General features: G+C 35.1%; 1 protein-coding gene across 1 annotated transcript in view; it reads right to left on the reverse strand.

Moving 5' to 3' along the window:
* LOC145291477 (parathyroid hormone/parathyroid hormone-related peptide receptor-like) overlaps window positions 1-18946 on the reverse strand; it is a 1157133-nt gene that overhangs the window by 61623 nt on the left and 1076564 nt on the right. Inside the window, exon 14 of the mRNA XM_080137359.1 lies at window positions 5108-5246. Within this exon, the coding sequence (XP_079993485.1) occupies window positions 5108-5246 (139 nt within the window). The remainder of the gene's footprint in view (window positions 1-5107; window positions 5247-18946) is intronic.

Consider the following 18946-nt stretch of genomic DNA (forward strand, 5'->3'; position numbering starts at 1 on the left):
ATAAATTTTGAAGGCCAAACTGCTTTAAAAAAAGGCCAAATTCGCGAAATTTGGCCTCGCTATCAAACGATTTGACCTTTGAGAACTCTACCAAACTCCTCCTACAATTTTGGGTCTAAACACGTGATATTTTAGATATAGATTCCTTGGACATGGATCTAACTTATTACCTTTACTTGATCCCTAAACAATAAATGTTAAGAAGTCATAATAGGGGTCAAAGTTTAAAAAATTGACCGTTTTTTTTTCTCAGCATTAACCTCAAAACACCTGGGCAACGCCGGGCACCGATTGCTAGTATATCTATAAAAACAGAGATGTGTGTGCCACAGACGATTTCTGATTGGTTAATCCAATAATCACATCTCCTAAAAAACTATGGTTCGTAGGCTCTTACCTTTACCATAAAATATTATGGCTTGATTTATTGTCCATCTTGGAAGGGTTTAATTTTTTCCTAACTTGCGATTTACAAATTAAAAAAATACGAAACTTACAATCTAACAATCGAACCTAACCTCCGACATCACGGCCGCCATTATGAAACTAAACCAAAAAAAAAAAAAAAAAAGCGCCTTCACTCGTGGTCTTTACATTTCGGGTTTGGGTACTTGTGCAGTTTTCCATTGACATTAAAAAGTGGAAATATTTAAAAAAAATATATATATATTGTACGTACTCGTCATGGGATAAAGTTTTCCTACAGAAAAAATCACGTAATTTCATCAAGTAGTTATTTTTTTATAGCGAAAAAAGAAAAAAATCAACGCTACAAGCGAGTCATTATTAATTAAACAGAAAGTTCAAGTAGGGGGATTTCCCCATTTTTTTTTTATAGCGAGGCCAAATTTCGCGAATTTGGCCTTTTTTTAAAGCAGTTTGGCCTTCAAATTTCTGTTTGGCCTTTTTCTTCACCGATGAAATAAAAAAAGCAAATAAAAACAACGCAATAAAACTTTTAAAAATACGGCACACTTTTGTTGTTCTTGTTTGTTTTTTTTTTGGTAATTTTCCTTATTTTTTTATTTTTACAAGATAATACTATTAAATGGACACTATTATGCCAAATTAGCCCCCCCCCGAAAAAAAATGCACAAAAATTCGAGATTTAAGGTTTTGACGAGATAATTTAGCGAATTGTCCGGACTATTGCGAGAGAACCATCCATTAGTTTTTCCTGAAATTTTGCCACAAATTGTATTTCAATACATAGATGTGCATAGTAACAACATTTTTTAGCCGAAAATTTCCGTTGCGTCCCCAGATTTCATCGGTGAAGAAAAAGGCCAAACATAAATTTTGAAGGCCAAACTGCTTTAAAAAAAGGCCAAATTCGCGAAATTCGGCCTCGCTATCAAACGATTTGACCTTTGAGAACTCTACCAAACTCCTCCTACAATTTTGGGTCTAAACACGTGATATTTTAGATATAGATTCCTTGGACATGGATCTAACTTATTACCTTTACTTGATCCCTAAACAATAAATGTTAAGAAGTCATAATAGGGGTCAAAGTTTAAAAAATTGACCGTTTTTTTTTCTCAGCATTAACCTCAAAACACCTGGGCAACGCCGGGCACCGATTGCTAGTTCTTAATAAACCTCTTCTGATCATTTTCGTCATTTTAAAATCTCGGGATACTTGTAATAAAAGAAATATACAGCTATTTATAAAATCTGCAATGTTCAAAAATAATCATACCCCCTTATTTTTTCAGTATTAATCGAGTTTCTGACTGTTTGTTTCCTGTTTGATTCTTATTTTGAATGCTTTTATACAACCTTTGATTAATTTCATTTCGTTTTTTGCATTTTTCAGAAATTAAAATGATATCAACTGAAAACCAAAAAAAGAATAAAAATTATTAGAATGGGGAAGAAAAAAGAGCTTAGTAATGATCTTAGGACTAAAATTGTGAATTCACATAAGGATGGTTTAGGTTACAAGTCAATTTCCAAGAAATTTGAGGTCCCTACAGCAACAGTACAGAGCATCATCAAAAAATTCCAGAGCCACCACACAACAAACAACTTGATTGGTAGAGGAAGGAAAAGGAAACTGTCTGCTAGAGCCACCAGGAATATTGTAAGAAGTGTTAATGCAAATCCAACCACCACTACTAAGGACATTTTAGAAAATCTGGAGTCTTCTGGCATAAAAATATCAAGGCAAACATTGCAAAGGACTCTGCATGAAAATGGTCTGAAAGGAAGAAGACCAAGAAGGACTCCATTGCACACCGGAAAACGCCTTGCAGCACGTCTAAAGTTTGCTAGGACCCATGTGAATTCTCCAGAGTCCGTTTTCTCAAGTATTTTGTGGACTGACGAAACAAAAATTGAATTGTTTGGCCATATGGATGCTTCTTACGTTTGGAGGAAGAAAGGAGAAGCTTACAACCCAAAGAACACCATACCCACGGTGAAACATGGTGGTGGTAGCCTTATGTTTTGGGGCTCCTTTTCGGCTAGTGGTCCAGGTAGTTTGGTCAAGATAGATGGAACCATGAAGAAGGAGCAATATTTGGAGATACTCCAGAAAAACATTAGACAGGATGCGGAGAAGCTCCATTTAGGACCAAACTGGGTCCTTCAACAGGATAATAATCCAAAACATACTGCCAAAATAGTCAAGAAATGGTTTGAGGATAATCACATTAATGTTTTGGAATGGCCTAGCCAGAGTCCTGACCTGAACCCTATCGAAAACCTCTGGCACATATTGAAAACTGAGGTTAAAAAGCGGAAACCTAGAAATTTGAGGGATTAAGAGAACTACTGCATTGAAGAATGGTCAAAAATCAGTGTTGATGATTGTAAAAACCTTGTTGATAAATATCCAAAACGGTTACAGGCAGTTATTAAGAATAAAGGGCATGCTATTGACTATTAGTAAGAGAGGTATGAATAATTTTGAACTAGTGCCATTATTGTTTTTCTTAGTATAATGCTTCAAACTTGCATAATTTATTTATTTGTTGAGTTTAAATTAAATGCTTATGCTTGATTTATTGTTTGAAATCCCTTTAATATTGTCTATCTTCTGGTTTGAGCAATATTCTTATAGAAATCTCAAAGATCCGAGGGGTATGAATAATATCGGGCACAAGTGTATATATATATATATATATATATATATATATATATATATATATATATATATATAATTTTTATAACTACAAGCATTAGTATTGCATGCTTACACAACCATCAGTGTAGGAAGTTACAATGACTGCCAGTGGGGAGATTCGAACCAAGTCACAAAGTCAACCATGACTCTGCAGCGTATGAAATAATTAGGAATCTACTTTTTTCGTTCGTTCATTGAATATTATTACATTCAAGGAGCATATATATATATATATATATATATATATATATATATATATATATATATATATATATATATATATATATATATATAAAGCATATTTCATTTAATAAAATAAACGATTTTTTGTATATTAATTCTATTTTCGATCCGAGTACTTTTCAAGCCTTCAGGATTCATCGTCAGAGATAAATTAATCTAATCAAACAATTTATAATTGTTGTTCTCTTCATTTGTGTATTATTTTATCCTTTTTTCCATTAGTTAATATATATATATATATATATATATATATATATATATATATATATATATATACTCGGGTTTTTTTATATTCATTGAACTTTTGAATAGTCAAGTCGCTGCCTGATGATATCTGTTGTTTGCTTGAAACAAGTGGCTATTTGTAGCAGCGGGATGTGAGCATGTTTATATAACAATAAACAAGTAATATATATATATATATATATATGATTGGTTTTCGGACATGAATTTGGCGATTAAGTGGTCAATGTTCAACGATTTGATCTTTGAGAACTCTACCAAACTCCTCCGACAATTTTGGGTCTAAACACTTGGAATTTTAGATATAGGTTCCTTGGACATGGATCTAACTTAATAACTTGATTTAAGGCCAAAATGATAAATGTTAAGGAGTCATAATAGGGAACAAATTTTAAAAAATAGACCGCTTTTTTTTGCTCAGCATACACCTCCAAACACCCGGGCAACACCGGGCACCCATGCTAGTATATATATATATATATATATATATATATATATATATATATATATATATATATATATAAAGATGTTATGAGTAAAAAAAGATGTAAATATATAAATAAAACAATATTACTTACAATATAGCAGTTTTGTAAATAACTAACACGTATTCATTTGGAGACAAAGTCGAAACACATGTTTTTAATGACGCGAACAGGTTAGCCTAATTAAGGCGGAGAAAACAAAAACTAGATGATCACTGAAATAACATTAGATCTGTTGCGAATTCGTTAAAGTAAAATGCTACAGCAATTGCAGGAGAATAGATTGACTTACTGGCGAAATAATTTTCAAACGAAGATAATTTTTTAAAATATAGTTTTAAATGCTGAGACTTCCAAGACTATATATAAACGTCATTATTCATCACATTAGATTGTTTTCGCTAATAAGTTCAATTGTTTGTGTGACTTTAAGTATCTACTGTTTACCTAGCATAAATAATCTCAGCTAATAAGACATCTATCTTAATATATATGGAAATATCGGAAGCTATAATAAAACCCTAACGATCACTCAATCCTAAAAAAAACAAAAACAAAAACAAAAAAAACAAAAAAAAAAGGCACGCTAGTATTTACAGAAACAACACTAGAAAGCTGTGACACAATGTCTTAAAGTGGAGAAAGTAAAGCTAACGTCCCTAAAGGATAAATACTCTGGCCTTTTAACAATTTCTTGGATAACTCGGTCAGCATTCTACTGTCGGGGCATCTAAGGCAGTAAGCAATAAACTTACTCCACACGAAAGAGGGGAGGCAAGGCCTAGGAGAGTAGGCCTTCTGGGACTATACAGAACGCATGTCTCACACCGCCAGATAAAAGGGTTATCAAAATGACCAAAAGTTGAAATCTCGACTGGCAAGTGCGACCCAACGCGAAATGAATGGCGCAAATGGTAGAAAGCACATGCATTTTATCAACTGAATCGGCACTTCACTCTGGCATCAAATTATCGTTAAATATAAATGAAAGAGTAAATCCGCTTACCTGTAATGAACTGAAGAACATGTCAAAATACAGTTTAACCAGTTCTGTTTTCTCGTCCAATCTGTCAGGTATTCCTCCGAATATTATATAGTGTATCCCAAACAGGGGTATTAGCACCAGAGTTGATTTGGCAAGTTTTCTATAAAGAAAAATAACAAAAAAATACAAACAAAGCTCATTAGTAGAAGCGGATATGTTTACTTTTGTACTACAAAGAAAACGAAGATATAATTTTATAGGCTATCAATTATGATTTAAATTAAAAAAAAGAGGTTACAATATATCTTTGATATTAAAAAGTTTAAACAAAGCGTTAAACTGCCTTTGAACCACGTTAAGATAAAAATATTCTATTAAAAATCATTCGATATTTAAAAATATTTTTCGTTTCATAAATAAAATGTCTGTGGCTCATATTGTTATATCGAGGCTCTGTTCCGATGTTGTTATACGCTCTAGTGGGGGGAATATCTTTACTTTTTAAGGCTCGTGGTCGCTGTAGTGTAATTAGCTCTTATTCTGCAACTTATTTTGTTTTATTATCTAGAGCAGAGTTCACAATTTCAAACTTTTACACTTCATATAACTCCAAACGCTCCTTTATCGAAACTCCCATCTTTGTTTTCCAGTCAATAATCTTCCTACAACAATAAGCAAAGGATAGATCGCTCTAACAATCTTATACCAAGAACAGAAATCGTTTATCTTATTTTTTAATTTTTTACTCGTGTTCACCTCTAACAAAGCATATCGCCACTCGAACGTAAGGGGCTACTATTTGGAAACATGCCTAGGAAAGATTAACAAGATGTTGGCTTACGTTACGTTTAAACTCCTTCATATAAGTACAGCTCTAGAAGCAAGTAAATCCATACTGTTTGTCTAAATCCATACCGTTTGTTAGAGAGAAGATTAACTTTTGCGAGGTGGTGGACTTGTGCTTGATTAAGGGCACAAACACTTTAGCGAAGAGGGGGAAAAGACTGGTAGGGCGATTACACATAGCATTTATTGTAGAGCTTAGAAAGTACGGGGGCTAACTCAGCTGAGCATTTCTTAATTAGTATAACAGGGATAAGATCAGGCTCACATGCCTTGGAGGTATCAAAATTTTTTCATGATATCGCGGGCATGAGAAGAGGTAATTTTCACATCGTCTATTGTGGTTTCAGTCCGCATAGGGAAATTTGAGAGAGAGTTGTTTGTTGGCTCTAAAGTGGAGTTGGAGACGAATCGACGGGAAAGTAGTCCCACTTTCTCAGTTGATCTGCATGCGACCTTCTGATTGTTGGATAGTGGAGGAATTACTGATTGACCATTATTGATTACACTATTATATATTTTCCAGAAATCACGCGTTCCTATCTTTTACGATTTTATGCATTCCCCGGTTATTTCGGCATGCCTTCCTTTAGGTGTGGTTATTTCTCTCTTACAATTATTTCTAGCATCTAAAAGTTTTTGCTTATTTGTATTTTACTTATGATGTACGAACTGGTGGAATGCATGCTGTCTTTGTGCAATGGCAGCTTCACAATCTTTACTGAACCATGGAGGTGAATGGGACTTGCTATAATAATTCCGTGTTATAACATACACTTCAATGTCCACTTTGCACCATTCAGTTGTCTTATTAACACACTGTTTAACGGGAAGAGAGAAGATATTGGTCCATAGGGCATCTCTAATGCGTTCTATGATGGCTTCCTAGTCAGCCCTTTTGTAGTACCTTGTCATTTTGAGCAATGGCTCACCACTTTGGGGTTAGGATTTAAGTGCGATGTCCACTGATACCCGTAAGTGGTCTATGTTACCAAGTTGACTGTGGGCATTAGTCACACAATCCTCGGGTACTGGTGTGGAATAGGTCTAGAAGTTAAGTCTGCTGGTGTTGACGATCTGGGAGGCGGGTTGGGAACTTTACTGTCTATGCGAGGGAATAGACTATAGGGAAGGTATGAGTAGAGTAATACAAAAAAGAGAGAAAATAACAATTATTAATCCAAGGTACACTGGAGGAGTAGGAGCTGTTATGATTCCGTATATGAATCTATTTTAATTATGACGTAAAACTGCATCCGGTTGTGTGATACTATGCAACATCACTCTCTCCCAAAGTGTTTGAAAGTGAAAGAAAAATGAAAAACTATAACAAAAAGAGGAAATAGTTGAACAGCTAAACAAAGATATGTGAGATTAGTATAAAAACAATGTAGGGGGTGAGGTGATTCATCCCTGTATACAAGGAAATAGGATTATTAATCAAGGTGTCCTCTCGCCGCAATGTTTGTCAAGCAATTCTATGTAACTTACTTCGTTTATACTTCTTTAACGTAGAATACCCCGACCAACACGTCTAGCAGCAAAATTGCACTGCTTCACTGCAGAGGTCCCTAAATACCAAAACACTTTCTACTATGATCGTTTATTTTCTAGGATCGCTGCATGTGAGATTCCCTTCTTGCTCTTTATTTCACCAACGGTGCTTGACTGTTACGTTCCTGCGTTTGTTAGTTGTACGAGTATTTCAATAACAACGAGAATTTTCCGAACTTACGCGACAATCAGCAAAATCATACCCCTTCACTGTAGAGCTTTTCATATACCAATCTACTTTGATAGGTTCTTTTTTCGAATTGTTTGGCTTTGGAATTCTCTCCCCTCTCTCTGTTTTACCGAATATACCAACGCGCAGAAATTTAAATGTAATATGAACAAACATCTTACTGCACAATCTCACTAATTGGGATGCCATTTTTTAATCTATCCTTTAATCACAGTAGCAACTTACGTCTTGGCAATATATTTTGTTTGTGTAAAAGAACAGATACATACAAGCAAAGTTGATTAGAATTTATACTGATAGTGTCGTACCCAACCAATGTTTTATATCCAAAAATTTCTTTCTCATTTTCCAAGCCAACACTGATTATTCCACTCTTTACACGAACAGTGGCCATTATCATCGATCGTAGATTTCCAAACGAGACAACCATAGTCTCCAAGGAAGGTGAGAAGGCAACCGTTTATCTTGCCATCACATTGTTGATATTCTTGGGAGAAAAAAATAGTGCAACAAAGTTTAAAGTTTTACGCTTTGACAATCGGTTTATGGGTTTAGGAAAACATCATGTTGTTGCCCACGGCAATACAAAAACACCAGCATAGTTTTTTTTTATTTAATTGCTCTAAGAAAGAAAAAGTTTAGTGACTGAAACATTTTTGACGTCTATCACTATCATTGCATCACCCGTAAATATTACCAGCAAGAGAAACGGATCAATATTATCGACTCGTCTGACAATAAAGGAATACACACATAACAGATAAAAAATAGAAACCCAAACCCAAACATTATTCGAGTTGGTGTCTATACTCCCTCATCGAATATAATAGGATGCACATGAGATTGATCACAGCACATAGAGGAGTTTGTTTTTTTCGATACCAGTATGGCAGACCTACGACTCAGTGTGACGTATTAGAACATTTGTGTTCAAACTCTTACACAGAGCGGTACACTATTGAGTTTTAAAAATCTTTATTCTCACAAGTCAACTTATCTTGTATTCAATATCTAGTATAGAATAAGAATGGCGAATGTCAGTGTGATAGTTGTACCTGGTGTTTCTTTAACTACTGCAATATATGGACGAATGTAAGCGAATGTGGCCGAAATACACTCTGAACTTATCTACAATATTTTTGTCTTTCATGCTTTAAATTTTTTTAAATGTTGTTTAGGTAAGAAAATCCCAATTCACATAGGTACGAAGTTGAGAATTACAGTAAGATTTTGATGGTTTTTTTTTACTTAGAGTTGAATACTCATCCATAACAGAAATCCAAAAGCTGTCCAATGGCAGCTATGCGTATTTCAATTTGAGACCATGATCACCGGAAAGGCTGGTTAAGTATTTCTCTTCACATAATTCAAAATTATCGATGACCTAAAAATATAGTCATGTCATCGTGATTAAAAAATTAATTCTTTTTACATGGGGGATGTCACCACTTATAAAAACTCAAAAGCCACTCAAGGATAGGATTAATGCGTATATGGTGATATATATCGGGTAGAAATTGATATTTAAGGGTCAACAAAAATTTCTTTACATTGGATTGAAGACGACCATGTTTTAATCAGCCGGGAAGCAGACTAGCGGAATAGAGTTCCACAGCCAGGAAAAAAGCTTTGTTTATGGAACTTACGTTTAGATTTAGGCACAGTTAGAGAGTTAGAGAAAATAGCTATTGTGGTTGTAGCTAGGCGAGTCCTTTTTGTAAAAGTCTAACGCGGGGGACCATTAACTGATGCTCCAACGAGTACTTCTCATGTAAATAACGACAGAGTTAAGCCAGGCTCGCAATGTCATTTCTGTGGGAAAGCGATTTCAGGAAGAAGGAAAGGGCATCACCTATCAGATTTCGAAGCCGATTTTGGACTCTGTCAAGGCAGGATAGGTGCTTCGAGCTGCTGTTTCCCAAATATGACAGCAGTACTCCATTTAAAGACGTATTTCTCTCTTATGCAGATAGAAGATTGCGTCTGGAATTAGAAACATTCTGGAGCGGTAGAATGAGGGAACCATTTTCCGAGCGACCTTGTCAGCTGGTTGGATGTAAGTATTCCATCACAGGTCAGAAGTGAAGGTCAATTCAAGAAGTTTGTCGAAGTCAAGATTGAAAGATGGAGAGAGAGAGAGAGAGAGAGAGAGAGAGAGAGAGAGAGAGAGGTAGCACGTTTCTGAATTTTTGAGACAAGGATTGGTTATTTGTATTATTTTGATTCTTCGGACTACTGTTCTCATCTTGAGTGTCATTTTCACAACGTTTCGGCCGATGCTACCTCCGATTTTATTTAGGTTTATCTTGCCGAACTCGGGAATGTTTTCGTCGAATTCGGGAATCGGAATTTTGAACGGAACACTTTGTTCATTTTACGGAAATAACATGCTCTCGTTTCGTCAGCAATGACTGGATAGAGGTTCTAAGTAATTTGCAATTGTATTTTTCAGCCGCATAACAGCATAAAATTAATGCGGGAATGCCTCAGTAGTCGATCCTTGGACAAATATTATTCCTGATGTTCATTAACGAGCTCCCTGATATCATTGTGTCTAAAATGGGTATATTTACTGATGATACAACGCTCTATAACATACACGGGGGAGGAACGAATGTACACAAATCAAAGAAAATGGCAGAATCCTTAGAAAATGGCCTCCGGACATTAGTGGAATGGGGCCGTAAATGAATGGTAACATTTAATGCTAGTAAGACTAAGGTGCTTTTTTTTTTTTTTTTTTTTACATAGGCATCACCACGTTATCAAGGCTAAGAGGCAACTCAAGGATAAGGGTTAAAGACTGTACAGTAGAAATTGGACATTATAGTAATCATTAGTAATGTAAATTTGGTAAAGTTGATAACTTATATGGAACGGCTCATCAAGAACTTATTTACGTTAGACTTGAAGACAACCATATTGCAGTCAGCCGGAAAGCAGGAAAACGGAAGACAATTCCACAGGCGTGCAGTTCTAAGAAAAAAACCCTTGTTCATGGAATCTACGTTTAGGTTTAGGCACAGATAAAGAGTGGGGGGAATTTTTGATAGTGTTTACAGCTAGACGAGTGTTTCTTGTGAAAGTTTGGCGAGGGGGGGACCATAGATTGAAGCTCATTCGAACACTTTCCATGAAAATAACGATACATCAGAGACAAACTCGCAACATCTCTTCTGTGAGATAAAGGTTGTAAGGAAGAGAAAAGGACATCTCCTACGAGGCTACGAAGTCTATTTTGAACTCTATCAAGGCAGGACAAGTCCTTTCTAGCAGCTCCTGCCCAGATGTGGCAACAGTATTCCATCCTTGGACGTACCTGGCTCTTATATAGATAGAGAATAGCATCAGCAGTGAGATATCTACCGGATCGATAGAAAGATCCCACCATTTTTCCAGCGGCCTTGGCAACAGATTTGATGTACGTGTTCCATTTAAGATCAGGAGTAATGGTCAAGCCAAGAAGTTTGTCAAAACTTGAGGCCTCCTGAAGACGAGAGCCATTCATTTCAATTGATGTCAGATGTGGATCAGAATGTTGATGATGTAAAGAGAGAAGCTTGGTTTTAGATGCATTAAAAGTAACCAGCCATTCTTTACCCCATTGTACTACGTGCTCAAGATCAGAGGAGAGAGAGAGTTGGAGAGAACTTGGTCGTTTACTGTCTTAGATGTGCTATCGTAAATGGTAGTGTCGTCAGCATAGATGTCTACAAATGATGTAAGGATGTGATTTGGAAGATCATTAATGTAGATCAGGAAAAGAGTTGGGCCCAGGATGGACCCCTGAGGGACACCGGCATTAATACTGTGAGCTTCTGGTTTTTGTCCCTCAACTACTACTCTTATGAACCTATCAGAAAGAAATGATTTAATAATTGAGAAGACTTTTCCAGCAATACCATAGCTAGAGATCTTATGAAGTAAACCTTTATGCCATACCCTATCAAAGGCCTTAGATATCTCAAGAGCAATTGCCCTAGAAAGGTTGCCTCCGTCGAGAGATTTGCTAATCCTATGAGATATAACTGTAAGCACATCTGCTGTAGATCTAGCAGAACGGAAACCATATTGAGTGTCACTAAGAAGGTTATTTTTGTTTAGATGGTTGATTACTTCTGTATTTAATACAGATTCCAGCAACTTACTCATGACGCACAGGAGACTTATTGGCCTGTACTGAGAGGGGGATGAGCGATCACCTGAATTCTTAAATACAGGGCATACTGATGAAATTTTCCAGGGAGATGGGAAACTATTCTCCTTAAGACAACGTTTAAACAGTTTTGTAAGTATGGGCGCTAGTTCAGGTTGAAGTTTTTTTAGTACAATAATTGGAATACCGTCAGGGCCAGTTGCTTTACTGGAATCAAGGTTTTTGATTAGCTTGGCAACATCACGTACAGATATACGTATATCACATAGCATGTTTTCTGATACAGGAGGAAATATTGGGGGTTGGCAGCCTTGATCGCAAAGGGTAGAATTAGCTGCGAAGTTCTTGACAAAGAGTTTGGCTTTATCTGATGCTGACGAGATTACCTCAGGTCCATTGATAATAGTTGGGATGGAGCACACGCTTCTGTTCAGGATTCTGTTTGCTATTTGCCAAAACTGGTGGGAACCAAGCCGCTGCTCAGCTACTTTGGACTTAACAGATAGAGCATACAACTCTCTATCATTCTTTATTACTTTCTTACAATGGTTGCTGGCAGTCCTGAAAGCGGCTTTAGTTTTCATACATCTATTACGTTGCTTTCCTTTAACAATTACAAAACGCTTCTTTAACCACCGATATCCATGACAAATAACACTCTACCTGAGAATTCTTCCTTCAAACTCTTCGGTTTAACATTCACGGGCAATATGAAGTGGAACAAATATATTGAGGATATTGAGAAGGATGCTGTAGAAAGTATAGTGCTGGAAGACTACTCACACCTGAGAGTATCCTATACCTCTACAAGGCTACCATTTCCCCATGCATGGAGTATTGTTGTCACATATGGGCTGGTGCACTGCCACTAGTCTCTATCTCTTAGATGGGATCCAAAAAACGAATCTTCAATCTAATAGGTTCCATTTTATCAACTAAACTCCAACATCTATCCCTATTGCCGCACGGTACCTGTTTTACTAGTATTTTTATAGAATGTGCTCCGATGAACTCGTTGCACTTGTCCCCCCCATCGACGTACATATCCCCGACAAACCCGCTTAGCAACAAAATCACATCTCTTCACTGTTGAAGTCCCTAAATACCAGGAAACTTTCTCTAATAGTGTCTTTCTTCGAACAGCTAGACTTTGGAATTCCTTTCCTTCTACTTACTTCTCTGACCGTATTGATATGCAAAAGTTTAAATGTACCGTAAACCAACATCTTGTTAATATTTCGAAGGCATAATCTAAAACAGAAGCCACTTACGTGCTAGGAATGAACGTGAGTATAAAAACAGAAATAAAAATAAAATCAATGCTACACACATTATTTAATTTCTATTTAGTTCTATATTGTCCCTGTCAACGCCGGGTAACACAGCTAGTCTTTCATAAATCTAAGTAAATTGTATGAATGGTTTCCAGCTACTGTTTGGAAGCTGATGGATTTGCACATGCGCACCATTTTTCATCGTAGAAATTTGTATTTGTTAAAAAAAAAAGACAAAACAAAAAAACAAACAAATTCCAACAAAACTAATGTTGCGAGTTAATACCGTAAACAGGATGATAAGAATTGAGTTAAAATCGATAATCAGCAGGGATCAGGAATCGAAGATGTGAATTAAAAAAAAAAGATGTTATTTAAATATGCGTTTTTATATCTTTGGCCTTAAGAAATTATCCATACTTCCCTTTTATCAAGGATATTGTGCTTTACCTGGTATTTAAACACACTCATTGTATGTATACATGCATGAATGTATGTATGTATGTATGTATGTATGTATGTATGTATCTATCTATCTATCTATCTATTTATCTGTCTGTCTGTCTGTCTGTGTATATGTGTGTGTTGGTTTCTTCTGTAGAAAACAACCATTTATTAAATCGCCTGACGAGGACTAATAGTTTTTAACCGACCATGTATCCAAATCATTAGCATGTCTAATGTCAGGACCATGTACATTTGCTAATATATATATATATATATATATATATATATATATATATATATATATATACACATACATATATATATTTATATAATTGTTGTATAGATTGGTTTTCTAGATGTAAATCCAATAAAACCCGAGTGATCATTAAATAGTGCGCAATGGAGGACTGAGCTGATATATAGTCTGTGTATTATGCAAACATTGTTGAATACATATGTGCATATATTTACAGTGAAATACTACTTCATCAGACCAAAAAAAGAGGCGATATTGAAACGAGAGTCAAGGCTTCATTCGTTTTTATAAAATATATTCGGGTGTGGTATACGTTCTGAAAAAAATGCGGTGTATATTTTGTAAATATGAGCAGTAGAGATTTTGGAAGGAGGTGTGGTGAAGAGAGGGAGTAGAGGGTGAAGGAATAATGGGAAGTGTGATCCCGTGTGGTTAAGCTGTCGCACTTTTTCCTCTTCCTTCACCCTTTACTAACTCTCCTCACAACCTCCCCCCAAAATCTCTACTGCTCACATTCACAAAGTATACACCATACTTTCTTTGAAAGCGTAAACCACACCAGAATATATTTTATAAAAAAACGATATATTCGTTTTTTTATAAAATATATTCGGGTGTGGTTGACTCTCATTTCAATATCGCTTCTTTTTGTCTAAAGTGGTATCTTTGAATTAGGATTCCAAAGAAACATGTATACACATATGTAACCAATAATGTTTGTATAATAAGCAGACTATATATATATATATATATATATATATATTTATATATATATATATATATATATATATATATATATATATATATATATATATATATACTAACAGGCTGCTTATTTATCATTATAGATCCAATTCTCTATTGATTAATATCCAATATATAATAATCATTTAAAATCTTATAAAAATATGTCTAAGTTATCATCCGCTTGAATAGACACCAGAACGTTTTGCGCTCCAGCTTTAGTCGTTATTTATCTCCCCAGAATCGTTACCGTCTTACCTCCCACCAGATGCATACGAAAGGTTTAAGATTAAGCGATTTTGACTATAAATGTTTGATGTTGCGCACAGGCAAAGGTAACAGCAGAAGCGATGTTTTATTCGACTTACCCTGCTGTTTTGTTTTTAATTTTGACCCTTAGCAGCAATTTTTACCAGCTAAAAACCAAATCGAAAGTGTGCTAAGTGTCCAAATATCCTATATATCAAATTTTAACTTTATATGACAAAATATTCAGAGGAGAGTTTGGTAGAACGCTTCCGCACACGCACTGACAAGGCCCCTTATATATATATATATATATATATATATATATATATATATATATATATATATATATATATATATATATATATATATATATAAACATTTCCGTACGCTAGAACGTTTTCATCTTGAATTCTACGCAATGATTCAGAATCGAGAAACTATGCATAAATAGAAGTCAGCATAATAGTGAAATGAAACTAATAATCCAATAAGGAACCATAAAAATGAATAAGTAATTAATGAACGCCATTGCTTAATGAACATGCAAATTAGTTAACCCCAATGTAGTCGTTGGCACACACATGACTGAGTATATTAAGAAATTCGTTTTAATATTTTTATAATAGAAAAGTTACAAACTCAAATTTATCTCCACATATAATAAAGTAAGATCAATTACTCCCCCCCCTCCCATGGAAAATAGCATTATAGCTTGGCAAACGCAAACACCACATAAATTCATGATCAGACTACAGATTATTTTACGCAGGTTTTGAGCATATTTGTAGTCGCATTCATCCGTTATAATAAATTATTATATTTATTTCTAGGAGCGCCCAAAATCTAAACTATGTATAAATTTACGGTGGTAGAAAATTTTTTATCTTAATTATTATCTCCTCCCATAAACCCCATCGTAACTGGGAATTTCTCAACAGTTGTCACAAGTTTGGTCTACATATGGTCCGTATTTATTTTTTACATAGGCACATTTCACATTAATTTTCCCAATTTCTGATTCTTAAAATACTGATAGCTTCCTAATAAAAGTTTCACTGTTCTCATTTGGTGCCCTTTTCGGTTCCGGTGAACATTGGATTGTCTGTGCTTTCTATTTGCAGAATAGTTAAACACAAAACAAGTGGCGTCACTCATTACACGAAAAATATCATCATATTCTTTTACTTTTGGATTACGAGTCCTACAGTTTTGCAACTTTTATTTACGCCGATTCTAGCACATTTTAAACACCTAATCAATAAAATTTTTCAGCGCTTCCATTTTAATATTTACTCTTTCTTTACACGCGCAGCATGTTAGCCGCAATGACCATTAACTAGTTCGATTGCTATGCTACTTATATCGCATACGGAACCTGATCTCGGACTAAATAGACGTTTTCTGATCCATAGGTTTCCCTCAGCAAAAACGCTTCACAGCCTCCCCTTTCATGTTATCCGTACAATGATCAGATACTATTGGTACTACTATTATTGTTCTTCTTTTTGGATTAAGGTTTACGTTTCCGCTTATTACAGTAAAACATTTGCTACATTCTTTAAACAATACCTACATATGATTTTCATGATTACTTTTCGTGGTCTGTTTACAATTTTTAATTATACTTTACAACACTTTTGTTGCTGGCACGTATTTTATAGCCATATACAATGCCGTAAAATATATTACTATTATTATTATTATTATTATTATTATTTACGCACTAGGAGTATTCACACATGCCATCGTCAAAAATTGCTCTTTGAGAACAACTTGTGGTGTTTCCTGGAGTCTGAGTGACAACAAGTTTCCCCAAATCTCAAACACTCTCCACCTCTTTTGATAACCTTTGCAAAATAATTTGCGTTATCGCAACAACCACCCACCATTGATCTCTCGCTGGAGGCGACCATTGGTCTTCACTGGAAGTTGGGTGGCAATTAGCATTCCCAAAGTCTCAGTCCTCTTTGCACTCGGCCAGCGGAGGTCTAGCCAGCTCTCTCTCTCTCTAGCTCCTTGGTTCTTCCATCCTCCTACACCCTCATTATTTGGTGTGGTGCCCGTTTATGGTGACACTCACACACACATTATTATTATTATTATTATTATTATTATTATTATTATTGGTCTGTCTGTGTATATGTGTGTATTGGTTTCTTCTGTAGAAAACAACCATTTATTAAATCGCCTGACGAAGACTAATAGTTTTTAACCGACCATGTATCCAAATCATTAGCATGTCCAATGTCAGGACCATGTACATTTGCTAATATATATATATATATATATATATATATATATATATATATATATATATATAATTGTTGTATAGATTGGTTTTCTAGATGTAAATCCAATAAAACCTGAGTGATCATTAAATAGTGCGCAATGGAGGACTGAGCTGATATATAGTCTGTGTATTATGCAAACATTGTCTGTAATCGATAATAATCGCCGGAAAAAAGTTTAAAAAAAAGTTGACCCCCACTGCATTTTTGGGGGGGGGGCACTTTCGTAGGTCCGCCAAAATTTCGTAATAGCAGTAGTAAACATAAAAGTAGAAATTGGATCTTGTGTTTACTTTTGGCAGTTTCGTAACTCTTGTTTTCTTTAATTTGTCCTTTAGTCCTCACATTTCACGATGTAGTAGTAATATTGTTTTATTTGAGCATTATTTTTATTTGGGTAACTTTTGATGATACTATATCTAATATTTACTATTAGCATCGGCAAATACGACGCGCGCGTTCGCGCTTTTGACGAGAATGGTGGATGGCCTTTGAGGTCTATCCTATGAGCAACGTTTAAGGGCTCTAAATCTTTTCCCCCTTGAGTGCAGTAGGCTTGAAGGCGATCTCACCCTCGCCTACATCTTTCATAGACTGTGCAGTTTGACTGGGACCTGTTTTTTACCCTTGCCACGGATCACGGGCTCCGTGGGCACGCAACGCAAAACAGTATTCTTGATTCGAGTGGTATCTCCGTGAAACCAGCTACCCGATAAGGTCGCAAACCAGTACAAACTGCAGGGCTTAAGGGCAGCCTTGGATAGACGCTGGTCGGACTTCCACGGTATTCTCCCTTTATAGTTTCTTTTTGTACATAACCATCTAAATTCTCATTGACTTTCCCCTCTTGTGCGTTTATTTGTTGCCAATTAAATAAATGAATGAACACAACATCAAAACCAGTTTCAATTGTCTACAATCGTTCCAGATATTTATTCTTATGCCAAAATCTACTGCCATATATGATTTCCATGGCTGGTGTGAGGAGCAACATTGTTCATAATGCAATCCAAAAATAAAGAATTAAAAAATATTTTACTAAATAGAATTCTTTTGATTCAATATTTCATTTATGCAATTTCAGATTTTTACTCTTATACCAAAATCTACTGCCATATATAAAATCCATAGCTTATTTTTACAGTAGTATTTTTAAAACTATTATCCTTATTACTAATTATATTATTATTACTTCTGTTATTAATAGTATTATTATTATTTTTATTATTACTATTTTATGTATTATCATTTTATTATAACGTATAAAGTTACATTTAGTAGGAACACACCGCCCATGCCATGTAATCATAATATTCACCTTAAAAGTGCAATGACTACCACGGATGAAATATCCGCCACAGTATGACAGTGATATATAATTGTAAACAATCGATTTGCCCAATAATAAAAAATATATTTCTTTATTACAATGTATATTGATTTAAATATGAAAGTGTTAATAAAGCTGAACAAACGTGGTATCTTTTTGTAATTAAATAAACATTGTTTATTTAATTAAACATTTTCGGTTTTCAAAGAAACCTTTTACAAGTGAGGGCATATAAAGTGCTTAGTGTTTTTCCACGGCCACGGATCTCTGATGAATCAGATTTCTGTTATATGGAAGTCCGAGGGCGGCGTATTTATTGACTTCTTTATATTTAGTAGAAAAACTATAATACAATGTTTTTATTTTATAATTCTATAAAACCAACAGTAGATTCTCTACACTGTAATGTAAACTATAATGTATAGTGGACTAAGTCACTACGGGGAGCCATTTGAAGCTTCCTTCCGGCGCACCGCGATGGGTCCTCAACTAGAGCAGGCAATCAATCATCTTGATTGAAAAATGGGCG

The sequence above is a fragment of the Euprymna scolopes genome, chromosome 12, assembly GCF_053919585.1.
Source record: "Euprymna scolopes isolate OS-2025 chromosome 12, ASM5391958v1, whole genome shotgun sequence".
In the NCBI taxonomy this organism is placed as follows: domain Eukaryota; kingdom Metazoa; phylum Mollusca; class Cephalopoda; order Sepiida; family Sepiolidae; genus Euprymna; species Euprymna scolopes.